This window comes from Lethenteron reissneri, chromosome 17 (assembly GCF_015708825.2).
Source record: "Lethenteron reissneri isolate LAM-NWPU_2019-01 chromosome 17, ASM1570882v1, whole genome shotgun sequence".
NCBI classification, from domain to species: Eukaryota; Metazoa; Chordata; class Hyperoartia; order Petromyzontiformes; family Petromyzontidae; genus Lethenteron; species Lethenteron reissneri.
Window position 1 is genome coordinate 3,782,648 of NC_083795.1, and position 24,556 is coordinate 3,807,203.

Sequence of the window (24,556 nt, forward strand, 5' to 3'; positions counted from 1 at the left end):
TGCATAGACCGCAATACCTGCAGTCATAAATACAAACAAAAGACATAACTCTGATAATGTGCACTGTCCTTGAAGTTGATTGGTCCACACCCGAGACAGCTTTCCTTCGAGCCTAGTCTCATATGGGTTGGACCAGATGACGCCAAAAGGCGCACAACTCAAGGACAATGCACCATCAGAGTATGAGAGCTCGGGGCAAGCATCTACACTATGGGGACCTCATTTGCCAGTAAAAATATGATAATTGGTTCTTTACCCTTCTATCTGGCAACAAAACTGACACCTTTTTTGCAAGGAGTCATGTTTGCATAGACCGCAATACCTGCAGTCATAAATACAAACAAAAGACATAACTCTGATAATGTGCACTGTCCTTGAAGTTGATTGGTCCACACCCGAGACAGCTTTCCTTCGAGCCTAGTCTCATATGGGTTGGACCAGATGACGCCAAAAGGCGCACAACTCAAGGACAATGCACCATCAGAGTATGAGAGCTCGGGGCAAGCATCTACACTATGGGGACCTCATTTGCCAGTAAAAATATGATAATTCGTTCTTTACCCTTCTATCTGGCAACAAAACTGACACCTTTTTGCAAGGAGTCATGTTTGCATAGACCGCAATACCTGCAGTCATAAATACAAACAAAAGACATAACTCTGATAATGTGCACTGTCCTTGAAGTTGATTGGTCCACACCTGAGACAGCTTTCCTTCGAGCCTAGTCTCATATGGGTTGGACCAGATGACGCCAAAAGGCGCACAACTCAAGGACAATGCACCATCAGAGTATGAGAGCTCGGGGCAAGCATCTACACTATGGGGACCTCATTTGCCAGTAAAAATATGATGGTGCATTGTCCTTGAGTTGTGCGCCTTTTGGCGTCATCTGGTCCAACCCATATGAGACTAGGCTCGAAGGAAAGCTGTCTCGGGTGTGGACCAATCAACTTCAAGGACAGTGCACATTATCAGAGTTATGTCTTTTGTTTGTATTTATGACTGCAGGTATTGCGGTCTATGCAAACATGACTCCTTGCAAAAAGGTGTCAGTTTTGTTGCCAGATAGAAGGGTAAAGAACCAATTATCATATTTTTACTGGCAAATGAGGTCCCCATAGTGTAGATGCTTGCCCCGAGCTCTCATACTCTGATGGTGCATTGTCCTTGAGTTGTGCGCCTTTTGGCGTCATCTGGTCCAACCCATATGAGACTAGGCTCGAAGGAAAGCTGTCTCGGGTGTGGACCAATCAACTTCAAGGACCGTGCACATTATCAGAGTTATGTCTTTTGTTTGTATTTATGACTGCAGGTATTGCGGTCTATGCAAACATGACTCCTTGCAAAAAGGTGTCAGTTTTGTTGCCAGATAGAAGGGTAAAGAACCAATTATCATATTTTTACTGGCAAATGAGGTCCCCATAGTGTAGATGCTTGCCCCGAGCTCTCATACTCTGATGGTGCATTGTCCTTGAGTTGTGCGCCTTTTGGCGTCATCTGGTCCAACCCATATGAGACTAGGCTCGAAGGAAAGCTGTCTCGGGTGTGGACCAATCAACTTCAAGGACAGTGCACATTATCAGAGTTATGTCTTTTGTTTGTATTTATGACTGCAGGTATTGCGGTCTATGCAAACATGACTCCTTGCAAAAAGGTGTCAGTTTTGTTGCCAGATAGAAGGGTAAAGAACCAATTATCATATTTTTACTGGCAAATGAGGTCCCCATAGTGTAGATGCTTGCCCCGAGCTCTCATACTCTGATGGTGCATTGTCCTTGAGTTGTGCGCCTTTTGGCGTCATCCTGTCCAACCCATATGAGACTAGGCTCGAAGGAAAGCTGTCTCGGGTGTGGAGCAATCAACTTCAAGGACAGTGCACATTATCAGAGTTATGTCTTTTGTTAGTATTTATGACTGCAGGTATTGCGGTCTATGCAAACATGACTCCTTGCAAAAAGGTGTCAGTTTTGTTGCCAGATAGAAGGGTAAAGAACCAATTATCAACCTTTACATGCTTAAAAACGAGTAAATATATTACAACTAAAACGAAGCATATCTGCGGGTTGGGCACCACCCCACCCCTTATTCATGAATGATTGCTTTATAGAATGTTTGTTAATGTTTGTAAATGATGTAGCCAGCGGTAATAATAAATCGTCAAAAATGTTTTCGAATTAAAGTGTTAACATGGAAAATATTTAACACTAGTTATGTGCACACAGGCTTTTGGGTTAGATCACGTAAATATAAAATGTGTCGTTAAAGACGCCACCACCCGACACAGACAATTTGCAAGGTTTGTCAGGTAAACAAAACATGCCAATTCGTGACTAGTTCAGCACACCGCTTGTGTGTTGGAGAGGAACGAATTGGCACGAATTGGCACGGCTGTGTCGGGTGGTGGTGGGTTTAACGACACATTCATATTTACGCGATCTAACCCAACAATACCATTGGTCGCAAAAGCATACTGCGTGTTAAACTTAGTTAAGATGTCAAGCGTCAAGTATTCAACATTGACCATGTCGATAACGATCTCCGTTCTCACCTGCCACCCCAAACAATTCTAGGCCACGTCACAATTGGGGCAGGGGGGTTACAAATATTTTAAGTCGTCTTGTGGACACTCCATTCCTGCCGATCGCATGGACTTTGGCTATGCTAAATGCATTGGTGTTAGACATGAGGGGGGCGGGGGGATAATCTCTGTGGTGGAGGTTGGCTTTTGATGGAGACTTGGCCGATCATAATCTTTTACAAAAAGGTGTTGGCTGTCTCAAAAGTTGGGGCAGCTGTACGATGTGCAGCGTTCCCGCACACGGCTACGATGTTGTCGCGCGTTCCGCTTACGCGACACGTGTTGCATTATTGGGAAAGAGTGGACTTGTGACCCGTACAATGTGAAAGTTTCTACGGTAATTTGTAGAATGTACACGTGTACTATTGATGCTCCAGGACACTTTGAACTGAACGTAAAAAGAAAAACTCTTGACACGAGGTGCTATGTAAAAGTTTACCGATGGATTATGTATTATGGTTGCCTACGTACGGTGAGAAAGGAGTTCAACATGCAAACAATTTTACATTTGTGAGAAATCGACAAATCTTCAAACATGTCATGCCAAAATGTTAAGTTTCCTCTTGGCATGGTAGAAATTCGATTTTTGAAAGAGAAATCATGACTGTACTGTAATTATTAAGCAGAGTAGGTTTGCCAGTGCTCTGGCTTTGCTGGCTCCGGTTCTACTCTCGCTCAGCTCCGGTAACTCGGCTCCAGGCTCTCGATCTGGAGCCGAGTGAGGAGCCCCCAATCGGGAGCCGATTCGGAGCAGCACCACGCGACCCCTACGGCTCCTCCTCCTCCCTGGCTCGGGATCCAGAGCCACGGAAACCAAGAGGCATGTATCGTCTTGGTCAGTAACGGCATTATCCGCATGCGTTTTTGTTCAATTAAATTATTAGAAATAGTCCAATCAGGTTAATGTGTTTCATATATATAAAAGGGAAAGCTGTGAATGTGTGTCTGTTCAAAATGTTTAGCGTACTTCCCGACATGCAACAAACTTTAAATTTGCCATGTGGGTACTTTCCAGACTGTACACCATGCAAAAATTATGAAAATACACTTTTGTATTTTATTTTTTGGGGGGGGAGGCGCAATAATGCATATTTTTTGCATGGAAAGTGAGCTGTGACGTCACATCTGTCATGTCACTCCCGCAAATGCGAAAGCGTAACGCAGTGTTAAGATGTTTTCTTGTTCATGTTTTTGTTTGTTGCGGTTGCACCCGATTCAAGAGCCGAATGGCTCACAGGGCTATACCTAATAAATTAAACTGAAACTGCTGATGTCACGCACCCCCCCCCCCCAACCCTCCGCGAGTAAAGTGCCATACAAATGTGTTGCAGGTCTCAGGCGTTCTTCGCGCAGCATCATTGCTTTATTATTTCAGTCGTTTACTGCCGTACGCACCCTGAAAGTTGTGCGTCTCTGCAGCAAGCGCGTGTATGTGTACCTATGGACGTGCGCGTGGGGGGAGCGGTAGTGAAGTGGTTCGCGCGCTGCGCGACGAACCCTGCGACCCGAGTTCGATTCCCGCTCATGGCCACCACCAGTGACGATTATTTGAACTGGTCCTGTGCCTCCCCTAGGTCGACTCAGCCTGAAACGAGTAACTGGTGTGAACATCGCCACTGGGGAGATAAAGGAGGCTGGGCGTGGTGAATCCAAGTCCCGGGCGAAGCCGGGTAGTAAAGCTAGTATTAAATATTACATCTGGCTTAAGATAAAAAAAAACAAGCACACAAGATGGTAAATGACCCACAAGGAACTTGTTTTGGCCTCCTGAACTTTGGACCACTGAGATTGTGCAAACGCTCTGGTGGTGACGGATGTATTGGTCAACCATTCGATATCAATTCTTAAGCTTGTGTGTAATACATGTGGAATGACAGGGCACGTTATATAACCAACTAGGAGGGGGGGCGCGTCTGGGTTAATGGTAACAGGCGGGGTCAGTCGGGAATCTCCGGGAACCTGCTCGAAGGTTCTAGAAGATCCCCTGCACGCCTCCTACCGTCGTCATCGCTACATTTGTCAGCCAGCTATGTAGTTAGACGCCCACGATGGGGCTGTGTAGAAAGGCCGGCTGTGTGTAGCTATGTAGATAGGTTTCTCTATATCGCCCAGTGTTTGTGCCCAAGTGTGAGAAATAAATAAGAAGCCCTCTCTGCACGTTGTGTCTCGGAAGTCGCTCGCTACACATGCGAGCGATATTTAAGGCTGATTTGACCTAGGTGGGGAGGCGCAGGACGAGTTCATAATCTCCACTGATGTTAGATGTGACCCAGAGTCTCACACATTCAATTTCAAACATCTGCTCAAATGTAAAATCTAAAATGTTTATTCACAAATATCATCCACTTTCATGAGCCTTTTTGTGTGTTTAATATAAAGTGACCGTCTATAGACTATGGCTTATGTTAAGACCAACATGTCTTACGATATTGTAGTGATTTTTACAGAATAAATCACCAATTGTAGCCTAACAACCCATACATGTATCGGTCAATTTATTAATTCGCATAAGAGGCTGTCAAGGTGGAATATTTACAGTTATTAGAAGCTTTTAATGGCAGGACACTTATAATACAAATCAAATTGGACATGTATATCACTTACTTCACATAGTTCACCTTGAAATATTCTGACCTACAGAAATCTGGAAAAAATATTTACATTGTACACCAGAGCAATAAAATCCCATTAAAATGGTAAAAACAAAACACATGAAGGATATAATTAATAAATATACCAATGTTATTTCTTACGAGGTGCAGTAATTGACCGATTTGGTATATATCCAGAACCATAATTTCAGTAAAACTGGGTTTATTTTCATTCACATTGGGGGAATGAAAATGTTACATGTTATTCACAAAACAAAAATTATATTAATGGTGCTGCTCCACATAAATAGCAACCTTATGATAAAATCAAACCAATAAAAAAGTGCCTTCAAAATACCATATTGCTAATAAAAGCTCAGTATTAGTTCAGGTTTTTCATACCGTTATAGTCTGGACATATGTGCATCATCAAATGTCCCCCCATACCACCACACGCATTCCATTTTACCCCTTTCACACAAGCAACTATTGTGGTCGACCATGGGCATTCAAATGGGGGCTGGCAATTCCCAGTTATCGCGTTTATCTGTAGTTTTGGTATTTACACTGCGTGCTAAAAAGCACTCTTATGACACACACATTTACCTGACACGGTACATTCTAGGAGCAGTCGGTAAACAGAAGAACATTCAAAACGGGGATTTGGCAGAGGCAGGGTGACAAGTCAAGACAATATTTTTCTGCCTTAACCTTTAACCCTTGTATAACGTGGTCCCCACACACACACACACGTGTCGCATGGCTTCATTTCCACAAGCGTGTTTAACCAATACAGCCATCGCGCAGATCGGGTACAGCCCACAGCCTCTTACAAAACCGTCATTTTACACGAATTGGTACTCTTTTCTTCTTGGTTCTTTCGGTAAAGTCACGTAGAAGGGAAATAATAAACGAATAAAAATTCTCTCCCTTCTACGTGACTTTACCGAAAGAACCAAGAAGATGAATCCCTGCAGTCACGAAAGCTTTAAATCGAAATTTGCTACTCTTTTGTTCACTTGCACAAGGTGGCAATTATGTCAACAGCTCTGCATCCTGAAAATGCATGAAGACACACTGCCGCCAAAGCATCGTCACAACCGCGGCCGACGGCCTCGGCAAACCCCACGCGTTGACGAGCGCAGACAACCAACGCCCCCCATCACCGCGCGCATCTTCACAGCTCCTCGTCCATCACATCCAAGTAGCGGGATTCAATTATTTTTGGAACGGCAAAAAACCTGCCAACGAAAAGAAACGCATGCGGAAGAGAGTTACGGGTTTAAACAAAACGAACCAAAACAAATCTACGTCTATCTTAGGCCAATATTAAAATGCTGACAAGCACCTAAAATCTCCCTCTCGTTTCTGTCCATCCGGCAGTATGAATGGGGTCACCACCAGTTAGTCGAGATCGGCAGGTCACCTGCGGTTGGGCAAAGTTGTGGGTATGCCCTGCCTCCTCGCCAAGACGTATTTTGCCAGCGTGGAAGAGTAGGCCCAATATCCTCAAGGAGAGGTCCTTACACCAGCAGTGGAATGAGAATGACAATGTGGGGCTGCCCCTTAAAATACTAAAGCCATCTTCATGCAGAACTTTTCTTTAGTAAGGACTCCAAGTAATGAAATACACGTATAAACAATTATTCTCTTGCCATTGCTTGCTGTGCTTGGCTCCGAGTAAAACAAAGCAATGTTGACAGCATATTTTATCAGCACAGCCAAATGATGGAAAAAAATGGTGTCTCTGAAGTCATAGTTTTATTTTTCTATATCACACCGAGATGTTACATCACGATGCTTCAGCCAAGCATGACTTCACCGCAGCTTATAGTGACCCATTTGAAAAGTTCTAGCTAGGTTGCCGCTTGTTAAATATTTGTATAAAGGCAGCGGGCGGGCTTGGTTAACGGTGGCATTGTATTCATGCAAGAATGGAAACTTCACACGTGTTTATGATACATTCACACAAGATGATAAATGCCCCACAAGGGAGGTTCATATGCCATACGCAGTGATCTCCACAAGCCCGGTGGCCAAGGAGAAATCCTTAGAGCGGATGGTGGCACACCATTCGGTTGGATATTGGAGGGGAGAGAGGCACCTACTGCGTGGCAGCTGCGGGATCTTGCAGGAGGGTAGGGGCGCATTGGCAAGGCATAGCGGAGTCCACAGCGTCAGGTCATGACGGCAATTCGAGCTGTCGCTGCTTTCCAATTACCCTTTAAAGTGTTCCACAGAGGTCCATCAAACGTCTGAATATGCACCCCCCTTGCGTGTGAACGTGCCGAAGATTAACCTCGGAAGTTATCAAAATACGTACTTTTAATTTCTCTGTCGTTACTTACAATGTCACGTGATAAGTGACCACAGTAGGAAAAAAAATTGGTCACGTTTATTGGCAGTTTATATCCAGAGGAACATTAACCCAACATTGTTTGATAAATGTGTGTGTAAATGGAAGCTGACAGTCAAAAAATAGTGAAGTTCTCAAGTTAGTCTCAACAACCTCACACATTCACCTTTCCTGAGGTCCAGTTTCCCTTGCACAGTACTGACCGCAAAATAGAAGATAACTAAAAAATAATCATTAGCGTAGTTGTGGAGAATATGAATAATAAGCAGAAAATACGTATTTCCTTTACAAATCCGTCTCTCCACACAGCAAATTAAAATATTTCTTATGCCGATGGGCTGACCGGGTTGTGTAAGGAACACTTTTATTATTTGTTTTACATCGAAAGACAGATATGAGAGAGTTTCTTTTTTTTTTGTAAAATTGAATTTGTGTAACGTAAGCCATGTTACGGGTGACTGCATGGGGGGGGGGGGGGGGAAACAAAGCTTGAGTCAACTGTATTGCTCTATTGTTGTGCTTGCAGGTTTAAGGCACACACACAGGAGGACCGCACGTTGAGTCTGCCCGCAGCAGAAACCAACCCCCTCTCTCTCCGGGTAAACATTTACCCTCGGAGGCAGGCCTCACCTCACGGGCAGGGCGGCCAGCATGATGACTGGGAAGACCATCTTCATGTAGGGTATGGGGGAGAAGCCCACGCCGCACAGCACGGTCAGCTGCAGCAGCTGCAGCCCCGTGAAGTAGTGGATCTTGCGCTGTGGCACGCGGCGCACGTAGTGAGTGGGCGGGTAGGCCGTCTGTGCGGGCACACAAACACACAGTGAGACACACACACAGTGAGACACACGCACACACACACAGTGAGACACACACACAGTGAGACACCACACACACAGTGAGACACACTGAGACACACGCACGCACACACACTGAGACACACAGTGAGCACACACAGTGAGACACACACACACACAGTGAGACACACACACAGTGAGACACACACACAGTGAGACACACACACAGTGAGACACACACACACACAGTGAGACACACACACACACAGTGAGACACACACACACAGTGAGACACACACACACAGTGAGACACACACACACACACAGGTGGAAAACCGCGTCACATTTCACGGCCGGCAGGTGTGACGATAACTCTGAGTCGTCAAAAATCCACCATTGTGTCGATCCACTTATCGGCTCCTGTTTGACTTGCATCCCACTGGGATTTTTGCACACAGCAGCATCACTTTAAGATGTTTCTTGTTCATGTTTTTGTTTGTTGCGGTTGCACCCGATTCAAGAGCCGAATGGCTCACAGGGCTATACCTAAATTAACTGAAGTAATCTTCTTGATTCTTTCGGTAAAGTCACAATAAAAATAAAACATAATAATATAATTCTGAGAATTATTTTATAATTATAACATAATAAAATAATTCTGAGACTAAAAATAAAACATAATAAAATAATTCTGAGAATTATTTTATTGTTTTATTTTTATTGTTTTGTTGCTTCCCTTCTATGGGACTTTACCGAAAGAATCAAGAAGATGAATCCCTGCAGTCACGAAAGCTTTAAATCGAAATTTAACTAAACTGAACCGATTGGTCCACGCGTTTGTCACGCCTGCGCGTGAACTAATCTCGGCAATCAGTCTCCCCGGTGCAGCGTCCTCTCCAGTTCTCCTTTGGCTGCCATTCCGCTAATGTCCATCAGCCGTCAATCTGAACAAAATCACTTTTTTTTTTTAACAGCCATGATGTCTCCACTATTTACATGTTTTTTTTGGCGTTTGTGTGGTTCCCGATTCAGATGACTCTCCTCCCTAAAGTACCTAAATTATACATTGCAAAGCAAAACGAGGGGTTTCGATGACTCGAATGAAACCACTTTCAGAATGCCACGTTTCCTACAAAATGCTACTTCTGTATTTTTGCAATTATTATAAACGGACCCAAGCCGTATCGAGCCATTATTGGTAGAGCTCAACAATTTATATTTTAGTTCCAGTGCTTCATGGCAGCGCAGCGCTCTGTGAGCTTGGACCCTCTCCACCACAATCCTGCACGTGAACTAATCATCATGCAGGCCCTCGTCAGGATACAAATTCGTACAATAATCACCCTATATCAGTCAACCGTTGCTCTAACTGAAATACAATTGTGCTATATATCAGTCTGAGAATAATCTGCCCGAGCCGACTTGCGCTACGGGGAATTCATAATTTAATTGTTGGTGTAGATTTGTGCGATATTTTCGATTTGCCATGTGACGCAAGCTGTTTAGATTTCCTTCAATGGTGCACTTTCATTTCATTTGTTTTGCATTTGCCATTTTGGTGCCGCAGGGTTTCTCTTGCCAGCGAGACTACCCTGGGTCTCTTCTCGCCCGGTTAAACGAACAAAACCCGACACCCCTCATGCACTCCATTCCCCTGCGAGGCCAGAGGAAAATGATCGTCAACACAACGCTTGGATTCGCTCGCACTCGAAGGAGACGGCCCTAGAAAGACGACCACGTGACATTGTGACCGTGTCCAAGGGCAGCCGGGCTAAACGCGTTCCCGTTGCCCTCGCAGCGCGAGCTACAGCGGCTTGCCAAAGTGGGCACGCGGCCAAGTTCGAGCTAAAAACTTGGCAGTGTCGTAGGGTTGCCGCGGAAATACGGGCCAAGACCAAATACCGGGCTCAGCAAAATTGTTAAGTGGTTACGTGATCGCGAGTCATTTTCACGACGGCACAGTATTCCGCTCCTCGTTCTCGACGAGAAGACGACGACTCGGGAGGAACCACAGGCGAACGGCAAGAGCTCTGCGGTCCTCGACGTATTAAGCAATTATCAGCCAATTAATGATTGGTTACATGCGAGAGGAAACAGGAGCACCCGCAGAAAACTCACGCACGTGAGAGGGGGGGCAGGGGGTGGGGTGGAAACGCTATCCCATACAGGTGGTACAGGTTTAAATCCACATTTTTCATGAAATAAGTTTCACGACGTTTGTGCGATCCGCCAACCCTCCCTCGCCGCCTCCGGTGCCGGATTATAGGCCGCCACAGCCCGGCCGAATGTAAATGTGTCGCACAAGAAACACAAACATTGTAGAGCGTGGTCCTCACTCGTGAGTGGGTGGGAAATACCTTTCCACCACGATAATCAGTCTGGCCGCGTGTGTGTCATAAACAGGATGTTGTTAGTTTTTGATGATTGTTATAATTGACCATTTCACATCAGTTACAATTGGCCGTTTCCAGCCAGTGGTGATTCACATTAATATGACAATGTACCGAAAAATATCAGCGCACGCAATTAATTGCACAGGATTCTGGGCCACTGCACATAAATTACTGTCGGGCACATACCGACGAGCAGTGCAAGAAGTAATTCAAGTAAATAATGGATCTCGATTTTTTTCGATTTAAAGCTTTAGTGACTACAGGGATTCATCTTCTTGGTTCTTTCGGTGCGGCTGCTTGCGTTGTGGCCAAAACGTCGTGAGATTTTTTTGTTTTATTTTTATTATTTTATTATTTCCCTTCTACGTGACTTTACCGAAAGAACCAAGAATATGCATCTCGATGTTCATTTAACTTTGTTCTATGAACATTATTCGAGTCCCTTTGTGCATTTAAGTTGTTCTACGTAACATTACAAGCTTATTTTTCAAGGTCTCTCTCCCCTCAATTTCAATTTAAGATAGCCTATCGGTGACATTCCTGCATTCGCATTATTTCTTTGACTTTATATCAACAACTGCAAATCTAATGGAGAGTTAATCAAACATCCCCTATATAGGGCCCAACATAGGCGTGGTAAATTGTCGGTGCCAGTTCTGGCTACCTTCCCACGTGTGCGGTTTATTGCACCCCTGAATCATTCATTCCAGCTGCATTTTGCATGAAAATAATAATTAATTTTACTACATACGAGCTGTCTATTATGCAACTCAGGACCTGTGAACACACAACTGATGCTCACCACAGAACTTTTGTAACACTAATTTTCCAAGGAAGATGACTATGATTACGTAGGTCTATGAAAAGAAAATTCCCTCTGCTGTATTCTCATTTAGATTATGGACATAATAAACCGTAATTTGAACGAAGGTCATCGTGAATAAGAGCGATTCAAACCGAGGGTTTGTGAATTGATTCACATGAGGTATGGCCGTAACACAATAAGGCTAAAGGATCAGTAAAATTTGACTAGTCTTCCTTTACCATGCTGTACAAATGGATTTAGAATTTTGAAAAACACAATAGGCTGCATATTATGCATGAAAGCAGCAAAACAAAGGGGGTTGATGATTGACAATTCACAAAAAGGTACCCCCCCCAAGCGATAAAGAATAAACAATAACTAATGACAGACACAATTTAATTATGGAGGAAATTGACACGGATCTTAATAGCAAAAGCTCTCACAAACCAAGGCCTACTTAAAACAGAGAAATAACAAGATCTAACAAGATATACAATCTACCCAACTAAGATAGAATAATAACGAGTGTCATGATTTTTAGCCCTTTGTCAATCCATTGCTGGATGAAGGCCTTCCCACACACAGTCGGTGATGGGAATTGTCTGACCATACATCGTTGGTGCGCAACGAATGGTTGCCCACGATGACGCAAAATATCACTTGGCATCAACGTTGGCCGTGCCCACCGCTCCACGCCTACTAACACGTTCATGACAAAATATTGGCGATAAGGAGGGAGGCTGCATATGGGAAGATTGCCAAACATATTTCGTAACTCACACAGCTGCCACGATGATTTTTTTTAAGTGGGGCAAGGGGCAGAAGTTGTTTGTCACACTGACAGTCCAAACCATTATTTTTGTTTTGTAAAGTCGTTAGTATCTATATGTATTAATATCCATTCTTTGAAATATTATAAAGTACGTTTTTAGGGTTAAAAAGTGTAACTTTTGATGCTATCGGAGCGAATAAAACCTTTTTAATGTGCATTTCCTATCCTCGCTTAATGACCAAATTACTTAATGGCCGGTTTTCCTGGAACCAATTACCGTCATCAAGAGAGGTCCTACTGTCCAGTAACACGTAACAAAGTCTGTCGCCGGCTCCGAAATGTGTTGGTAATGTCGTGCGCTCAAAATTATTCCACGAATCGTCATTGTCCGAAATAAATATGGAGGCAAGCCATAGCCACTGCAACTCCGCAAGTGGTAATAAAGTTTTTCACAAAACGACCCCAGAAGGAAATTTTTCACAACCCTTTCAACGTACGCTTTTGAGCCGCGTTACCTCGGAACGTTTGGACGATGACCGAGTGGGGGCGTCATACAAGGGGGGCACTGTAGATGCAAGCGCGCCAAGATCTGCTCTCAACTACAGGAAACGAATCCAGGAAACTCATTTGGTGGTTAAAAACAACACTAATGTTCCAGATTGGTTTTTTTTAGTCTCTGTAAAAAACTAAACCGCAAAATTTAAATCATGCAAATTCGAAACCCGTTGCAACTTATAGAGTTTAACAAACTCACGTATTCTGGAATTTATCAAATGCAGCTATTTTTATCCTAACACTTCATTTGGCCACATTTTCAGTACCACACATTAATATATAGTACTGCGTGAAGAGGCCGTCAAGTGATCCTCCTTCCTGCAACCACAACAACTTGCATTTACGTTGCACCGACAATGTTACAAACATCTCCGAGTGCAGCTTTAATGCTTTTAATCCTAGAGGACCCTCTGTCGGTAACCGTCTGCGTGGCACAAGGCCAACAACAGCAACGACCTTCAACCTATCATTTGTCTCCGACTGGGTTTTCCAATTAAGTACACATTCATTTATTTTTTTCGTATTTGGACCCTGACGCCGACAGATATGGCTTGCTCATTTTTAACGCCCACAGTGATGCAGTCGGTGCGTATTTTTTTCCCCGATTAATACACCTGGCAGTATTAACCGGGGTTGATCAGGGGGTCTTGAAAAATCATACATCTCTCTCTGCAACAAGTGGTCAAACACACCACCGCCGCTCAGGCCAATGTATCCCAAGAACCAAACGTGACATTGCAAAACCCTGCGCCTGCCACTTCATTACCTGTTCGGTGAACAGCAGAGCCAGACGCTGGAAGAGCTGGTTTCCATCCAGCGACGTGAGAGCTATGTACAAAAAGATGCCATCCAGCACGGGCCGTGGAATCCACTGCAGTGGCAGGGGTAGCAGAAAAAAAAGTGACAAACCCAGCAGCATGTGCGCTAGGAGCACTGGGACGCGTGTCTCGCGCACGCACACGATGCTGCAAGCGTGCACACACACACACACACAAACGCGCACACACACACATGCACAAGGTCACGTGGGCACAGGCTGACGTGAGCGCACAAGCGTTCGCACGCAAAGACATTCCTTAGAAATGTTAATTTCCAACAGTGGTCCTGCTAGTCCTTTGGGCTGCCGGAGAAAACATAACTTAGGGTGCGCGTCACCTGAATACAAAAGCTATAGTACAAGCCACATAGCTCAATTACATCACAGTCATGTGACATAATAAACGTAGTAGACTAATTACTAGCGTTGGTAATAAAGTCATTGGAATTGAGCTGTTAATTTGACAAGGATCCGAGTTTAAGCCTATATTGGTGAACGCCTATTTATTTAAGGGGAGCTGCCTTGGCGTCATGGCGAGCACGACTGAACTTGCGATCATGGGTCGGCCGTTTGATTCCATCTCGGCATTTGAACAATGCGCAAGTTGATGACCCCCGCCCCCCACCTCTGTCCACCCAGCAGTATAAATGGGTAGACCCCAGTCACATGGCAGGTCGTGTGTCGGCACGAAAGAGCAGAGCCCAAATACCCTCTACAACTCCCCCTCTAGTGGAGGCCCTTCCACCAGCAATTTGCACGAGCAAGCAATTGCAGGGCTGCACTAGTGTCGCTTACACACACACAGTAATAGGCTGGTTAACATCGGCGACGCGTTGCTGAAAGGTGCGACGGCCAATATCGAAATGGCTCAAATCAAGGCGATTTTACAGGGTAGGTAGGTGGAGGTGAAGGCCGAGGCAACGGACACGGGAGAGGACGGACGATGCTGTCAGCGATGCAAGTGTGGGTGTTGAGGCGACGCAAATCGGGTAGCATGTGTTAATAAAGTGACGACGTATATTTGCGAAAAGGGGCAAAAAAATTGACTTAAATCGGGGTGTTGCTGCATTTTTTTTAAAGAACTCTTTAAATTACTTGGTACCCCAAGCTTTTGCTTAATTAGTTTGTGCCCAGCACCACTGCCGAATGCTAATACTGCTCAAAACTACCCGGGGGAATTCAATCGGGCAAGCTCCATTCCCGTAGTTTGTCGCGTTGGGCATGTGCGGCGCTATGGGCACGTGGCGGTGTGCACCCCCGCTCACGTTTCGTCCACGTGGCCGTCCTCCACGCGCTCTTCGACCGTGGCGAGCGCGCGCACGTGCAGCGGAGAGTGCGGGAAGGCGGCGTGCATCCAGGGCAGCCCGAAAAGCGAGAAGGTGGCGTTGAGTACGGCCACCAGGAGCAGGTCCCAGTGGTACGACGTGCCCTTCTTCAGCCTGCCGTGGCAACGACGCGCAGCCGACTGTTAAATGGTCCCTGCCTGCGAGCGGTCTCTACGTAGAGGCGACGAACGTTCGTCATTAAAGTTTATTTATTTCTCAGCCCACGCTTTCATTGGAGCTCGTTGACAGTTTTTGGTGTGGTTTCACGCATGTGCCAATTTTGCATTCGGTAGACAAAAGAACGCGGTTATCATTTATATTAAGCCATCTCAACCACCAAAGTGCCAGTGCCTTGGGGTTAAGGAGGTTTCCGATTCTACGTATTATCTACGTGTGCAACTGCAAACCCACGCACGTCTTGGCTTAAGGCCACCAGAGTCGACGATTTTTTCATCCAGAAGCACTGCTATATATCATTGTGACAAGTTCACGGGGACCGCACACGCACATCAAGAGAACAAGTATCGCCCATGGGCACGCCGAGAGCAAACCTGTTGTGCGGTGCGTTGGTGAGCGAGGCGGCCATCGTGTGCTCCATGAAGAAAAGGATTGAGAGCAGGAAGCCGATGCCCATTGCGCTGCATATAGAGCCCACTGTTAGGAGACTCAGTGGCGCCAGCGCAAAGTAGCTCTCACTCGGAGTGTAGCTGAACTTGAGCCCTGTCACTGCAACACACGCAACAGGAGGCGGGCGGCGGGGGGGGGGGGCAGACATTACCAACACATTTCAGAGCCGGCGACAGACTTTGTTACGTGTTACTGTACAGTAGGACCTCTCTTGATGACGGTAATTGGTTCCAGTGAAACCGGTCGTTAAGTAATTTGGTCATTAAGTGAGGATAGGAAATACAAATTAAAAGTTTTAATTCCCTCCGAAACCATCAAAAGTTCCACTTTTTAACCCGAAAAACGTACTTTATAATAATTAAATGGATATTAATACATATAGATACTCACGATATTATAAAACACTAAATTAAAAAGAAACATGGTTAATCAATGCATTAATTAATATTTACTGGACCTACAAGAGCCAGTCGTTAACAGGGGAATGGTCGGTAAGCGAACACATTGGGCTCTATGGAGGCGATTAGTCGTCAACAGGGGTGGTGGTTTAGAAGGTTTCTGCTGCATACTTATGTTGAACCTCTTTTCGCACCTGGACATAGCCAACCATGCCAATCGGAGGTTAGCGTGGTTGTCCACGCACTAACCCAGCGAGACGTTAATTTCATTCCCAGCCACGGCCAACTTCGAGTGTGAGAGACATCTTAGCTGGCCCTGGGGCCTTCACCTTCGCCGACCCACACTGACGAACGTGGTGAAGTATGTTCTAACAACCCCCGTTTCGGACACGGTTTAGGGCGGCCTTCATTTCACAGTGCTGTCAATTATTTAAAAAATGTTTGATTATAGCTGGATACAACATCCTAATTTGATTATCGGAGTGTGGTGAGGTTTTTGTTGTTGTCTACCCAACATAGAAATGTAACTGCACCTCCGATTAGCATAGTTGGCTACATACGACGCTAAAAGAAGTCCAACGTACACACGTAATTAATAGGTGCAACACGCTTGGCCAAGCATTTGTAGCCAGGAAACTGTGGACCCTCTATGTCTGTACGCAGGTTTACACCGTAGCCACGGCTGATCTAACACGATTTACACCTTCATCGCGACAGAGCATATTGCACTAAGTGATCAACCGTGAATTTAAATGGAGTTGACTGTGAAGTAGATTGCATAATCAAGGCATTCAACGGAAGGGAATGGTAAATCGTCTATAGTTTAACACCACTTAAGAGCGGTGATATTCCGTCAAGCCGAACACTGTGAACGAAACCTATGCTGGCTTATATTTGGTGTCAGTGGTAATGTGTTAGCATGCCCAACATACATCCCAAGCCTTTGCAGGCTTCAAGCATTTGCAGGCTTGAGATGTATGTATGTACGTTTAACTTCTTTCGTGCCATACATAGCCAACCGTGCTAGTCAGAGGTTGCAGGGATGTGTGGAACACTCGGCAAGTAATGTAAAGTCAAACACGAACACATTTCTGCCATTACAGGTGTTAATGTTCACATCCAAATACTGAACTGCAGTGCACAATGGTTAACTTGTGTCTGACAAGCGGTGGCCTCGTATAATATGATACGTTTAAAATAGTCATGATGAAGACAGACAGTGCAGCTGATTCCTGTTAATGCAAATGTACCACTGGTGCTCTACGTTACAAACAGAACGGGTTTTTTTTTTTAAACTTAGACAACTGCTATATGAGCCACCGCGTTATTATCCTACTCACGAGGTTCGGTAGAGTCGTCTATGTCTGTGCATACCAAACGACTCTACGTGAAAAACGAAAACTCTACAGAGGAAATGCCTGTAACACGTGAGCGGAGCCATACGGTCAATGTCTCGGAACACGTAGGAGCCCAGGAAGGAGAAGGCGATGACGGAGAGGGGCATGGCGCAGTCGGACAGGATCTCCCGCGCTTGCAGGTGCAGATATGGCCTGCAGCAAGGAGTTATAAATATAGTATGTTTCACGTCAAGGCAGGGTTGTCAAAAGGAAATTTGCCTCAAGCTTTTGTAACACCTCAAAATATGTACAAAATTGATTTGAAGCTTTCGTGACTGCAGGAATTCGTGACTCTCTAGTTCTTTCAGTAAAGTCGCGTGGGTAGAAAATAATAATACAAGAAAACACAACGTTTCGGTGGCAACACAAGCGTCCGTCGTCAGGTGAGAAAAAAATGATCTGCTGTTGTAGCTTTATATAGATACGGGAGAGGGGAGGGAAGGAGTTTGGCTGTAGGAGTTCTCAGGGCAGAGGAGTGGAGGGTTTGTGGCGAGCATGGACAGGTGGGGCTGGAGAAATTAGCAACTAAAATGGAATAATTTTTCCGGATCCACCCATCCATGCACGCCACAAACCCTCCACTCCTCTCCCCCTGTGAACTCCCACAGCCAAACTCCTTCCCCCCCCCCGTGCCTATATAGAGCCACAACAGCAGATCATTATTCCTCACCTGAAGACGGATACTTGTGTTGCGACCGAAACGTCGTGTTTTTTTAAATAATTTTTTCTATATACGTGACTTGACCGAAAGAACCAGAGAGTATGTACAACATTGTAGGGTCACACTTTTAACAATACATAGGCATAACTGCAGATATATAAGCCACTTCGTCAGGGTACCATTTATGGCCAAATCACTTCTGAAAAATAGATAGCTCAGTGGGCCTTACTTGGTAAAATAGTTTAGTTTAATGACAGATCTGTAGCCATGGAACGGAATGCACACAAGATTACATCCACGGAGGAGATGAAACAATGAAATCAGGTCGTGCGCAGGTGCTGGATGGCAGGATTGTGAGAGATTGTGGCAGTTTGGGGAGGCCTTCATCCATTAGTGGATTGATCATGGCTGCTACTGCTGCTGATGATCTTGACAATCGATTACCACTCCACCACTTTGACTGCTAATGAACAACCAAGGATGTCCACTTACCAAACTACTACAAACTAAATCACACAGCGTGGAGAGCCATCTCATAGTTGTGACGTGTTTCGTCGAACCAACGAATGCCAAAAGTCCATCGCACTCTCGCGGGCCTCGGGGGCCATTGCACAACTTTGCGGGGGCCACGTCATGGGAGAGATGGGGGGGGGCCCGAGAGATTGGGGGGGGGGGCACCGAGAGATGGGTGGGTTGCTCACCGCTTGCGGAATTGGTAAAGAGTGCTCCCAAGCCACACTGTGCCCAGCATGAGGAGCAGGGCCAGGAGGGCCACGTCACGGCTGCCCTTGGGGCCGCCCGAGTCCACCCCGGCGGCGCCTTCCCAGCTGCCATCGCTCGTGTTGTTCCCCGCAGAACCGCAGCCTCCCGGCTCCCCGGGCAGATAGTTCTGCTTGAAGACTTCACGGACACGCGGACGACGAGGACACAACGGGAGCTTTGGTTGGGAAAGCCGTATCGGAAAGGGTCGCCCTCGTTACACGCAGAGCGCTTGCCACGAATTAACCACAATAGTAACCTTGCCGATCTCGTCAAGGAGCATAAACCATCATGCGGACTGCAGTCATCCTTGCAGCAGCAGCGGCGGCTTTTGGCCGGCCATCGAACAAAGACGGTCACCGCATCGCGCGCTTTCAGATTCGCTTCTGCGGCCGTCTGGATCGTTCTTCCTTCCAATATTAGGCCACTGGAGCTGTACGCTTTTAAATCTAGATTGAAAACTCACTTCTTTAGAACTGGTTTTTGGTGTTTAGTTTGTCGTCGTTCCCCCGCACCTCCGATTAGCACGGTTGGTTACGTGCGGTGTGAAAGAACTTTGACATACATCGACAGCAGCACCTGCGTTTAGCGGTTCTGCTCTTGCTACACTCGTGTGTCATGACAGAAGTTTCAGAACGGTTTCGGGCAGAAATGCAACAGTCGCTTGTAATGTTAATTGATAAATCATTACCACAGTGATACAATGAAAATTTGCGGTAAAACCAACTTTGCAATGTTAAATTAGTACCGAATAATTGACCTTATGGTTCTCCAAATTGTCAGCTTTTTTGTATTTACCATTACAAAAACGTGGAAATTAAGACAAGTAGTGAACTCAAAGCGTGCGATGAGAAAGAGCGGATATTATGACTTGCATTCCTAAAATATGGCCATCAGCGGCACATGTGAAAAACGGCGAGAAAAATGAAATGTACTGTGGGCAGCAATCAGGTCACAGCATGAGAATATATAATCTAGGTTGTGATGTGAATGCTCGTGCTCACGGAGTGCGGAAGATTAGTTGCCTATCTGTTCTGCTGTCGTATGTGTTTTTTTAAGTACCGTATTACAATCAATGCAATTGCAAAGATAAAAAAACAGAATCAGACCGACACACGACCGCTGCCTCAAGTGCATGCAAACGGGAGAGGTTGGAGCAAAAAGATAAATTACAAATTATTTTAGCCAGCGAACTCGTTGTAACCGCATTAACGTAAAAGATCATTTAATTCCTAAACTCTTTGTAAGCCTACACATGTATTACCAGTCCGTAGCTTTATTTTTGTACACGCTACATTTCTTAGAAAATGTATCTCCTACAGCTTTTTAAGCACCTCCGATTAGGACGGATGGCTAGGTACTGTGCAAAAGTTCAACATGCGTACGTACACTGTTTTCCATGACGGTTTTGTTTTGAATGCGGATGTGCAATTGTAGTCAGGCAATAGAGCACAACGTACTCTTAATGATATCCTTGATTGCGTCCACCACAAAGGCGATGGAGATGAAGAGTGCAAATATCTCTTCAATAGATCTGCAAGAGAGCCAACACGTTTGCATGTTTATACGACAGAAAGAATATACAACCACAATGCGCTATGATGCATATGTGCGCGGATATTGTGGGTGTGATTGATATGTTCCAAACAGCAGTGGTTTTCAAATTTCTGAGAATGACCTTGTCCTTGGCCACAAATTGCTACTCAAATGTACCCACCAACAGGGCCAGCAAACTATAATTGTTTCGAAGGTCGGACAGCTGCAAATTCAAATGCCTATATTTCTCGACAGAAAACATTTATATTTGATATATATTTAAATGTAAGCTCTTAGGTCATGCTTCAGCTGAACACGTACCAGGAAATATCCAGAGCGCTCTGGAAAAAAAAGTTAAGATTTTTTTTAAATCACAGAAATTACGTCCTTCTCTAAGACTCACCGCTTGGAGAGGTGCAGGCGTGTGCTCATGTGCAGCAGGGCGTAGAGTGTCAGGAAGAAGCTGTTCCAGAGGCCGATGCAGGCGTAGTACGCGTGAAAGTCCAGTTCAAACTCATCGCAAATTGTCCGGATCGCTGCATCAAATACGGCCAAGGGGGAAACGCAAAGTACAATTGTCTCTCAAAGGACACCCCGAGGGACAACTCGTGTCACTATAACACGTAGGCTTTCGTGACCAATATTATCCAGAACAATTATTATTATGATTATCCATATTAGCCTTAAGAGGTTTTTTTGGGTGAGATTTACGCCATCCAACCCAAAAACTTCTATTACCGTTTCGCTATTTTGATCGCGATTATGCCATTTTTTTTTTCAGAAGCTCGGCCGTTTTCACATCAAAATTGGTATCCATTCCACATTTGCGCAATTCGCTTGGACCTTAATTCCACAAGGGCAACAAAGGCAGCCCCCCCCCACTACCGCCCTTCCTCAACGGGGAGCCGCTAGGGTGGCCCGTCAGTGGGGGGGACAAGAGTGGGTTTAGGATGGAGCCTACTTCGTGCTGAAAAGGTCTATGCTCAATTGTGGAAGGTTTCAACCATCATGCGTAATCGCATCAAAGGGTGAGAGGGTAGCGATGGCCCATTCCACCTTAATTCACGTGCACGTTAGTTGCCTCTGTTCCACTACACGTTGTGGAATGTTTGCATTACATTTACAAAGGGCATTACTTGCTGCTCTAATCAGGGCAGAAACAAGCACGAACAAAAAGCGATGACGAATGTGAAGACAATTATGATGATGACGCTCGTTTACCCGGCTAGGACTTCTATGCAAATTAAAATCGAGCGAATAGTGGGGACATTGTCAAATGATGAAAATTCGTGACCATGACGCCAGCACAAATGGTCTTACTCTTGCGAATTACATCACAGGACCGATAACATGGCCACTGTGAAGCAGACTGCGTGTATCTTTACAGTTAATACAGACGCAGCATTAAATGAGGGCAGCCGCTGGATTCGAACCGTGAACATTGGCGACAATCGGCGAACGCGCTTCTGCTCGACCGTGTCAATGCCTCGTCATCTGATAAAACGACGACAATAATGTTGAAGAAGAAGGTTATGATCAGGATGATGGTGATTATGTTGAGGATGGTGATGCGTAGAATGACAATGATGATGTCGCTGTTACTGCTACGCCGGGAGATAGAAGCGGTTGACCTTTGGATTATAAATGCAGTGGGCTCACCATTACAATAAAAGTTTTTTTGGGTTGTTAAACCCGCCACCACCTGACAGCCAATTAGTCAGGTTAACCTTTCTTTGTTGCTCTAACCAGGGCAGAAACTGCTCACCGTACGAATTGTCTGTCGGGTGGTGGCGGGTTTAACACCACATTTATATTTACGCGATCCAACCCAAAAACAATTTCCATTGCGGATAAATATTGACCGCGAAAGCCCACCACGTGTTAATGTCTCCGTTACAACAACTCGGCGGCATCCGAATGATTCAGACTCACCATATATGTACAGGGCGAGAGGCGCAGTGGTGAGCAGAACAATGAGAGGCTGTCCCGACAGAACCGCAAACAGCACTCCTCCCATGCTCTGCGCCACGAGTGTCTTCTGGACGTCTGTGGGAGACAAGGGAATGGCCAGACACATCCCCAAGAAGGAGGAGGGCAGTGGTTCGTCTCTAATGAACGTGGCAAGGTCAAAGAACAAGTCAGAAGGGGGCGCGCTGAGATGGTGTTGGCCATGGATAATAGGTGCAGTGGGCAAAACCCCATAAAATGAATTTGCTGAAATAGGGGACCACCGTGCCGTCCAGTTTAAAAAAAAAGTCACTCCGGAATGTACGATGCACCCCCACAATTTTGTACCCAGTGCCAATGGAGTTCAGCTAATCTGGTCAAAGACAAATATCCCTCTCGTACGGCCTGAACAGACTGTTGGGGCAAGTGTTTTCAGGGAGCAATTTTGAAGGCCGGCACGCCACACGAGGAGGTGGGTGGGTGGCCAGAACCACGCTCGTCTATCTTCGTCTCCCCCTAGTGACGATGTTTACACACCGCACCAAGTACTCATTTGAGGCAGAGTCGGCCTACGGGAGGGGCCTAGGACCGGTCCAATTTTCGCCACTGTTATTGGTTGTTTGAGGTTGACGGGTTGGTAGTGCAGTGCACTAACCGTTGCCCCACAGTTCCACACTAATATGGTCACACACACAAACACTGGAGAAGATGTACTACGTGCTTATGCTTGTGGTCTGGAGAATACGGTAGTGGAATAAGGTGTCAATCCCCAAGTGGTTCCATAGAGATATCTGTTACACCAACCCCTTCGATTTTACATCAAGATGACAAATCAATGCTACAATAGCAAACCTCGGCAAGTATTACCAACAAGTATTTGCCTCTTCATATTGCGCTGCATAAATGAATGCTGATCTAATAAATTATTCACGACTGTAATATAAACGTTCACCGTACAATTTAATCTGCAGATTTGTAGAAACATTTTTAGCACGTCCTCCAAATAAATTATTACAGAATTATTTTGTACCCATACACCAACATACCAAAACAGTTTTTTTTGTAATTGAAAAGCTTGAAACATGTACGTACGAATAAAAGTATTACACACCGTACGTAGCCAAGCGTGCAAATTGGAGGTATGGAGGAAGAACAAAACCAAACACAAAAATGAATTCTAAAAAAACTAGTTTTTAATCTAGATGATGTAAAAGTGCATGGCGCCAGTGCGCGATGCAGTGACCATCTTCGTTCGATTACCGTGCAAACCTGCCAAGATGCGGCGATAGATTATTCATGTTTTACACGTGCACACAATACCGCCTCTCTCGCTCCTCGTTGCTCGCCAGCACGGCGATGCGGTGCTGCCTACCGATCGCTCCTCTCGTGTTGATGTCGTTGAGCGATCCGAACGCGATGGAGGGCAGCAGGCAGGCGAAGTACAGGAATATCATGGCGATGATGTACTTTCCAATGCACCGGTTTCTAAGAATCCCTGTCAAATACAAGGTTTGCAAGGTTTATAAACTGTACTACCTCGTGCGTTCAAAGTATATTCTTCATTCGAATGCATTTACACCTGAGATTTTTTTTGTTTTGTTTTACATACAGAGCAAAAAGAGTCGTTTGACACCTCAACATGATGCACCGCAAAGACCTATTAGACCTCACCCATTAGTTAGCCGGCTCATCATTAGCCCGAAGCTGGAACCGCACTATACGGAGAAAAAAAATATAACGGCGCAATGCCCAGGATTACTTTCATTTGTGTCTACATGCGACGTGACATCATCGTACCAATTCCATCCCACTTCACCAATTGTCCCTGCAGCTGCGAGATCCATAACGAATGGTGTCATCGCAATAGTTGCACCGAGCTTCTTTGCAACCAGAAATCCCATGGCTGCAGTGCTGCCTAACACCGTGGCCATAATCTACAGACCTGGCTCAGAGAAAGATGTTGCAGGTGCACGGATTCTCCCATGAAGAGAACATGTGACGGGCAAGGTTAGTGGGGGTTTTTTTTAAACGTCACATTTTCTATCATCTCATCCCTGCACAATAGCGGCGTGATCCGAAGCTTTAAAAAAACCAAAATCTTCTCGCAGGTCTCTATCATCATCGAGTAAAATTTATAAAGTGTGCTCAAAGACAAGAATGGTGGATTTCTCCACAATTCTGGCTGTCGCCTGACGATGCTGGTTGTAATTACCGGCGAAACGACACGGTACTCGAATTGTAA

At 45.4% G+C, this 24,556-nt stretch overlaps 1 protein-coding gene across 7 annotated transcripts in view; it reads right to left on the reverse strand.

Annotated features, from left to right (window-relative positions):
* Positions 1-4,888: 4,888 nt before the first annotated feature.
* SLC4A11 (solute carrier family 4 member 11) overlaps positions 4,889-24,556 on the reverse strand; it is a 40,439-nt gene continuing 20,771 nt past the window's right edge. For 5 of the 7 annotated variants that reach the window (XM_061552851.1, XM_061552852.1, XM_061552849.1 and 2 more), the window contains exons 9-19: positions 23,687-23,809; positions 22,300-22,413; positions 20,771-20,903; positions 20,292-20,365; positions 18,774-18,972; positions 17,458-17,564; positions 15,541-15,715; positions 14,930-15,103; positions 13,614-13,812; positions 8,156-8,325; positions 4,889-6,410 (exon numbers count right to left, since the gene is read on the reverse strand). In XM_061552851.1, the coding sequence (XP_061408835.1) occupies positions 6,347-6,410; positions 8,156-8,325; positions 13,614-13,812; positions 14,930-15,103; positions 15,541-15,715; positions 17,458-17,564; positions 18,774-18,972; positions 20,292-20,365; positions 20,771-20,903; positions 22,300-22,413; positions 23,687-23,809 (1,532 nt within the window). In that variant the 3' untranslated portion in view covers positions 4,889-6,346. Of the gene's footprint in view, positions 6,411-8,151; positions 8,326-13,613; positions 13,813-14,929; positions 15,104-15,540; positions 15,716-17,457; positions 17,565-18,773; positions 18,973-20,291; positions 20,366-20,770; positions 20,904-22,299; positions 22,414-23,686; positions 23,810-24,556 lie in introns of those variants that run through there. The other 2 variants (XM_061552850.1, XR_009755245.1) reach the window with 2 other exon arrangements.